This window comes from Pristiophorus japonicus, chromosome 7 (assembly GCF_044704955.1).
Source record: "Pristiophorus japonicus isolate sPriJap1 chromosome 7, sPriJap1.hap1, whole genome shotgun sequence".
Taxonomy (NCBI): Eukaryota; Metazoa; Chordata; class Chondrichthyes; family Pristiophoridae; genus Pristiophorus; species Pristiophorus japonicus.
Window position 1 is genome coordinate 156,170,500 of NC_091983.1, and position 8,185 is coordinate 156,178,684.

Genomic DNA, 8,185 nt, shown 5'->3' on the forward strand with positions numbered 1-8,185 from the left:
CTTTCACTATTTTTGACATTTTTAAGACCATTTATTTGAACTTGCAAGAGAAATTATAACATTAATTATATAATTAAAGTAGTATCGTATTTTGTGCATAAATAATAATACTAAATATTATTAATACATGTATCCCAAGGCCGTAGGGGGGTTTTAGCTAACGTTCATGAATAATTTATAACTGTATTCAAATTTTCATATGTAACAGCGTTTTCAATAAGTTAGTTACCACATAAGCGCGCGCACACACACACACACACACACACACTTCCAGATATCTACTTCTGTTTCTGTCCACAGCTATGAAGTGTTTTTGTTAAGTACCGGTTACTTCTCACTCGTGATCTCTCTCTCTCTCTGCCTCTCTACCTCGACATCAGGGGCAGACATATTTCCGATGTACATGTTGCATCAGGTGACCTGCATATTACGTACATTAATGTCAGGAAAAACATATTTAGTCGAACAATTATTATTCTTATGTGCATGATTATGTAGAGAGACCATATCCTTTCTCAATAAGTAATGCAGCCGTCGGATTTTACTTAAAGCTAAGCAGGCTGTATTGGTTGGAATGGATTTTATATTGTATCTTAATCGCAGAGCCGCTGATCTTGTGCAATCTTCAGTAGTAGTATTGATTTTTTCTATTATATTGTTGAATGGTGCATAATAGGAAAATTGACATGATAGATATGTAGGACGTCTATTTATTCGCTCTTTTCTGTTTACCACCGCTTCTGGCACACGCACCTATTTACCATTTACCTATATAATCTCTAAACAATTATTGTTCCTACATGGGTCAACGTAAAGAATATCTAACTTTAGTGAGCTAAATAAACTTAGTTCTCCATTTTTTTTCAAGAAGATGTAACAGAAATTGTAAAGTTGCACTTTATGAATATATATTTTATGGCAATATCCTCATTAAGGGTATATCGTTAAAAATCAGACAATAATTACTTTGATCATTAGCAGTACAGTATCTGGTTGAATTCATAAGTGCTAATGTTAATTCCATTTGCACAGTCTAAGCTATCGTCTGCAAAGTACTTTGTTTGAAAAGATTCAGTGCTGGAGGGGTGAGGCATTATCTACTTGAATCCCCCCAGAGCTTGGCTTTGTAGTGTTACCCAGCCTTCGCCTTTCTCTGAAACATCAGCATCAGGCGGGGAAGGTTGATGACATGGAACTCCCTGCAGGGTGTTCTCAATAAACACACATACAGACTCACAATAGCTATGTAGGGAATAGGTATTTTCTAGCTAGGCTATGCTGTTTAAACTGTGTTTTAAAAACATCTCTCGCTCTCTCTCTCTCTACGTATATATATACAGAGAAAGAGAGAGAGTACTAACCAGTTTTCTAAATCTAAATTGTTCTTGTGAGGATTTAGCCTTTTGGCTGTTCCTGGTTAATCCACAATGTTTGCACAAGGCATACTCTTTAAAGTGCCTTGTTTTATAGTAAAATAAATTGTCTATTGTATTGCAGTTTATTGTCTCCATTGGAAAAGAATCACACTGTATAATATTTCGTTAAATCTGGCGATGCTATCATATACACTAAAATGCCACTTTATGTTGTTAAATGTTTATGAGAGACAGTACGTAATTCCCCAGCATTTTATGTGAAGAATATTGTAGGGAATGTTAGATAACCGCTCCTTGTATGACACATTCACACAGACGATAGGCGATCATAGCATACACAGTATATATATTCCATGACAGATACGGATAAACAGATAGATGGATTATCATTATTCTTCTCGCTTCTGCATGAGTACCATCAGACATTACTGATCTCATTCTGAAAGCTCACACTTCACTGTTGCAGTTTGTTATTTTGGCAAGTAACACTCAGTTGCTGCTTGTTAGAAACTCCTGGGGGGTCCCTCGTTTAATTACAATATTTATCTTTTCAAAGATAAATGTTCCATAGTCAACCCCTTCATAACAGTCAACTGCTTTGCATTAAATGTGTTCCAACGGGCATTTTATTTAGATTGCCACCCGAGGTAAATAACGAACGCCTCAACCGCTATAATATAAAGCCAATCCATCATATAACGCTGTAACGTAAGCAACATTTATATTAGGTTTAATAACTGAATATGTAGGTCAAACGGTAACAATGCAGCTACCATTTTACAAAATGGTGAATTAATCCAAACGTTTAGTGTAGATTCTTACAAGGTTTATTATGACAACAAAGACTTACAGTGGTTATCGGCCACTTTGTATCGAGAACCACCTGTGTGTGCAAGTTTTGGGCTCTATGTTTACAGACTAAGTATAAGCTAAATATCTATTTAAATCTGGGAGTTAACGGCTTCACAAATGCCCCATTGCGTCTGTGCAGATTCTAGTTCCGCAGCGAAGCTACCTAATCTCACCCCATTTTCCTGCTCTTCCTCCGCTCCCTATAGAAGCTTCGGGTTCTAAACGTGCGCCTTCTTTCAAAGTAAATCAAGTAACACTGCAACATTATACATTAGAAACGTATCAATAGCGTAAAATGTTATGCCCAAATAGCTATTTTTTCCCTCAATACCCCTCCCATAGCTACCGACAGGGGACAGGGTTACTTAGCATATCCATATATGTTATTTTAATCTCATCTGAATGTTACATTTGCTAGATGTAAGAATTGGGAGTCCAGTTTAGTTCTCAGCTGGGAGTCTCTCCTGGATTCTCAAAGGAGGTCCTGCAGAGAGTGCTGGGAGCTGGTGCAAGGAGAGTACACTAAGAGACACAGCCTACCCGAGAGGGACACTTAATGCTATTGACCCGGCAACGCGGAATACTTTCGTATAAAAACTTTCGAAATGTAAATGATAAAAGAGCTAGTAACTGCTGCAAAAATATTGTTTTGGCCCCAATCTATTTCTTCTTTTGCTTCATTTACTTTCCCTCTCTGGATAAATATGTTTTCAGATAATGGTATACATAGCTGAAAAGTTGCACGCGCAAGCACACATGCCTCTATGTGAAAGCAATGAGTTGAGGTGATTTTGGCTTTGTCTTGCAGGTGAAGCCGTGCATTTAGCCCGGGATTTTGGGTATATCTGTGAGACAGAATTCCCTGCCAAAGCTGCAGCCGACTACCTGAACAGACAGCACACAGACCCCAGCGAGCTGCACTCCAGAAAGAACATGATACTGGCCACAAAGTGAGTCATTCACATACTCCTACCTGCTTTTGAGGCCTGCAGGAACAATCATTCGCAGTTAATCCTGTAGCTGTTCAGCAATGATACGATGAATAGAATGCAATATTTGAAATTAGGTGATATGTCTTGTATCGCATCTGCACAAAGCAGTCTTTGCCTGATTTAAGCCTTCACACGCCGTGTTTTAGGTCCTTTCCAACAATGCATCAACAGGTAGTTACAATAGAAAGACAAATGAATGCATTACATAAAGTGACTGCTGATTTTATGTCGTTTAAATAATTTCACTCAATATGAGTCCATAAAACCTTTAACAATTGTTTCCTTTATTCAAAAAAGCGAGTGAAAACCGATAGTTATAGTTAAATAATCAAGCTAGGTTTTAATTTAAGCGGCATTCAGGAGTTAAGAATTTAGTTTTCAGAAAACATTTTTAAGAAGAATGCCTCCAAACTTAGAATGAACTCAAGCAGTTTCAATCAGATCTGTCAAATATAAAATAGCGTCTTAAAATATACGACTGTGTCTGCCTTTAATATTATTGAGAGGAAAATCCCCCCAATTCCCACCAAAGATTTTTTAAGAAAAGGCTGAAAAATCATTTGCTCAAATTTGTCCAGATGTTCGCTAGACGTGATTTGAATTTAATTGTTTCTTTCCGCCGGGTCAGAAGATATTACAATCTCAGAACTTTAATTGCTTGCAGGCGATTCTTTTTCTTTGAAGACTAGAAGCGCTTGGCTTCCCTGCCATTAATCCTTCACGGTGGACGTTTCCTACTTTACATAGTAAAAAAAATTACAAGGGCGATGAATGCAGGCGTTTAGAATGTTCCCATAGCAATTTCCTATGCGCCTCTCTTATATATGTGTTACCACACATGCGGAAAAAAAGATAGACAGAAAAAACAAGGTCAGTAGAAATTGAGGACGTAAAAGAAAAGCAAAAGTTGCATTTTTAAAATATATTTTATTGAATATTTGTTGACATCAGATTTCCTGATTGCAAAAGCGGGCACGATTGTCCGGAATCTGATTGTCTCTGTAATTCTGGTCACGTCCACTTCGGTCCGCCGAAACAGACTTTTTCAAGAGCTACTCTTTGTATAGGAGAGCTGCGTTCTTCCTGTTGTTGGTGATGGCAGTAAATTCGAAGTAAGGAGATGTATAAAGCTACACTTTAGAACCTTCATTATTTGAGGCCCCATTTACAAAAGATTAGGGCCAACTACAAAACAATTCAAATTATTAATGATATTGATAATAATGATGACGGATATTATTGGCTGCAAGTTTTTAAATATCTTCTCCTCCTGCCCATTAATATGACCAGATTTCCTATCAAACGCATCCATTAGATGCAGATATTTCATGGTTATTGAATAGTATTCACATACCTATTCCTGATTTTTTCCACAAACATTCGGATAAATCATTACAATAAATATAATATACTGATTGTATTTTTTCTCAGAAATCAAATGTTGATGATCATTCATTAAATCAGTGAATGCATCAAAATCCTTCAGCATGGATATATCTAGCATCCAGGACATAGAGTGCTTTGAACATCCATGTTCACAATGGTATCTGGTATAGGGAAATTAAGTGGTTCCGAAATGTCCTTATGAACTTCACAGTTATATTAAAAATAGATACATTGGAAATGATGGCATGGCTGTATTCTAATTTTAGGCATGGCATGATGCGGCTAAACCACTTGGACTTCCTTCTCATAGTTTATATTATTTGAATCCCCCTGATGAAATTACCGTCCTGTAATCATCCCAACTCAAAATACTCTGTGATTGTTGATAAGATTAACTTTATATTTAAAAAATAACTTTTGATCTTTAGAGGAATACAGTGTTTCACTTTACACTGTATGTCAACAGCATTGACATGGATCCTCATTTAGAAGCAGAAGAAAATAGTCTAACTATAGATATAAGCACCATGCTCGTCATCCCGAAAACGACAATACTCGGTAAATTGTTAATTCAGCTGGCAATAGGATGCTAGGTGATGAACACTTTACAGAGTATTACCTACTTCTCGATGTTCTGAGATTTTATTTTTGTAAATTGTTAAACCTTACAATTCAAATATTTTCTTTAAAAGTGTTTTAGTGAGATCGTGTTGTCATCAAGGTGATGGAGATCAATGCTGTGAAATAGGACGCATTTCCATTTCAACAATTAGGTCAGGTGCAGCACCATTTTGTTGCAATTATTGCAGTAGCTACCAGTCTGATACGGATGACTGTGGTACAGGTTGCAGCCATACATAAACTAATTTGCACACACTGGCCGGGACTACAATTGTCCTACCAAGGAGAGTGAGATAGCACTGCGCATGCGTGGAATGTAAATCTTTGCAGGAGCTCATACACTCTCTGGACATTAACATCCACTCCGGGTAAGTTGGCAAAATGTCCAAGAGGTCCATGGGACGCTTGAGCAGTTTTAAAATCAGGGTTAACGCGCGCTAGAGTTACACTGTGTGCAGTGTTAAACACACGTGTTGTAAATGACCTCTTCCAATTTTTATCAATTTCTTTACTAAGGTATTTGCCAATGTTCTCCCTGTTAGGTCAGACTTATACTCCAACCTTCAGCATCACCGTGAAGCAGAAACGACTTCAGAGACAAACTGAAGTTCAAATGCAAATTCGTCCTTAGAGGCAGAGTGAATCTCCCTTTTCCCCAATCGGGGTGAATTTCCTCCTTGGAGGCAAAGTTTGCCCCAGTCGGGGTGAATTTCCGCGGGGTGGGAATGGGATGGGGTGAGGAAGTGTCTCCTACTCGTCCGCCGTAACTTCACAGAAAAGTCCCCCATACCCCAAACACCGTTTCCTGGGGTGTCCTGGCTCTTTAGTGGAAGTTACCGCAGATGAGCGGTAGAACCATGCTGAAATTCACCTCCTACGTCTCACCCCAACTCCATCTCTCAATCACCCCAACCCCATCTCCCACTCACCCCAACTCCATCTCTCACTCACCCCAACCCCATTTCCCACTCACCCCAACTCCATCTCTCACTCATCCCAAATCCATCTCTCACTCATCTCAGCTCCATCTCTCACTTTGGAAAATTACATTCTGACAGTCAACTGAGCAAACTTCCATCCTTCGGCCTGGCTGCATTCAAACCGAGGCACTGGATGTAAAACACCCGCGTGTTGACCTAAGGTGCTACCCAATCCCTCATTATGTATAATCATCTATCAAAAATGAATCCTTATCAGAAACTACGCAAAAATAAAGTTTAGAAGCTACAGGACCTGTCTCTCCTTGCATCGAGTGATCTGGAAATGAAGAAGTCTTAATAATGTTCGGTTTTTAGATGTGATCCACAAATGCAATGGCAGGTCTCTGCGATTTAACCCTTTAAGTAGTAACTCCCCTGGGGATTTCATTCCCTCTGTGGTTCTATTGCAACATATTCTGTTTGAATTTGTTTTCCATGTCTTCTTAGTGGTATTAATTTTTAATGATGTCTGATTTAGCACATCTCTGAGGTGGACGTTATTTTTTTCCAAGGACCATAATATGCTGGTAACATGTGTATTTTGGTTGAAAAATAACCCCAGTAAACGTGTAACCTAACCTTAACTCTTTCACCAGAATGAACTTGTGCTGCTTTTAACAGAATTCTTTCACAATGAGATTAATCTATATTTAGGTTTGCACTGCAACATTAATTCTTTAGTAAATTAAAGAAAGACTCACATCCGTGGGTCATTATGGGAATTGAGAACATATGAGTTTCCATTAAAAACATCCTGAATTATTTGACTATCGTAGTTCTATTATAAGCAAAGGGAAATATTAAATAGAAATTCGTATAGATTGGAACTCAATGGCATACAGGCAACTTTTCGGTAATCACGATGTGCGGGTTGAGGGGGTTAAACTAATTTCCATAGCAACCGGATAATATGCCATTGCATACATCTGATTTGTGTTATCTGACGGCAGCATTCTTTGTCTTATTTTCTTAACCCCCAGGCAACTTTGCAAAGAATTCACAGATCTGCTGGCACAGGATAGGACTCCTTTGGGGAACACCAGGCCCAACCCCATCCTAGACCCAGGCATCCAGAGCTGTTTGACTCACTTTAGCCTCATTACGCATGGTTTTGGCTCTCCTGCGATTTGTGCTGCTCTCACAGCTGTCCAGAACTACCTGACGGAAGCATTAAAGGGACTGGACAAGATGTTCTTAAACAACAACCCAAATAGACACACATCTGGAGGGGAGGCAGGCACCAAAACTGGAGACAAGGAGGAAAAGAACAGGAAATGAGAAACATTCCTCCAAACTTTTTATTTTCTGTAGCTTTATATAAAAAAAATCTTCTATTGACGTGGAAAGGACAACAACGCACACATAACGGAGCAACACTGGGTCAACTGTTTGCAACCAATATGGACCTGGATGCAAGGCATCAAGAGCTTTTTTCTTGGTATTTTTCCAATTTTGCAAACATTTTGACTTCCATTTTATGTCAGAATGGGAGGTGATTCCAAGATCCACTTGTGTGACTGCAAATTGATTTTTTTAATATTATCAAAACCCTCTGGTCCCACGTTCATTTCAGATCTGATTTCTGTGCACAGTTCTCCATGCTATGAGGATGGAAACATTCCAGCAAAAGGAAAATGACTATCAGGTAACATAAAAACGTAATAGTTTCCCCCCATTTGAATGCATTAGTTTTAATATAGAGATACTACCCAAGGTACAATGGTTTGCACACCGATTTTGACATATGGTGACAATAATGACATTTACCTGCTCATTCTATCTCCAAGCATAACCCTACAGTGAGCGTTATGACTGACCATAACCTTCCACTCGACATGAATCTAAACGGAGCTCTAACTAGATAATTATTCACCCTCGATTGCAGTTGTCAGATCAAGTTCAAGGTGAACATCAGCACTGCAAAAATAACTGCGAAAAGCAGAATGAGTACAGACAAGAGAGCGAGTTCACTTCAAAG

At 38.6% G+C, this 8,185-nt stretch overlaps 1 protein-coding gene across 6 annotated transcripts in view; it reads left to right on the forward strand.

Moving 5' to 3' along the window:
- tfap2b (transcription factor AP-2 beta) overlaps positions 1-7,485 on the forward strand; it is a 36,781-nt gene extending 29,296 nt beyond the window's left edge. For all 6 annotated transcript variants that reach the window (XM_070884492.1, XM_070884494.1, XM_070884495.1 and 3 more), the window contains 2 exons: positions 3,037-3,178; positions 7,188-7,485. In XM_070884492.1, coding sequence (XP_070740593.1) covers positions 3,037-3,178; positions 7,188-7,485 — 440 coding nt within the window. The remainder of the gene's footprint in view (positions 1-3,036; positions 3,179-7,187) is intronic.
- The last annotated feature ends 700 nt before the right edge of the window (positions 7,486-8,185 follow it).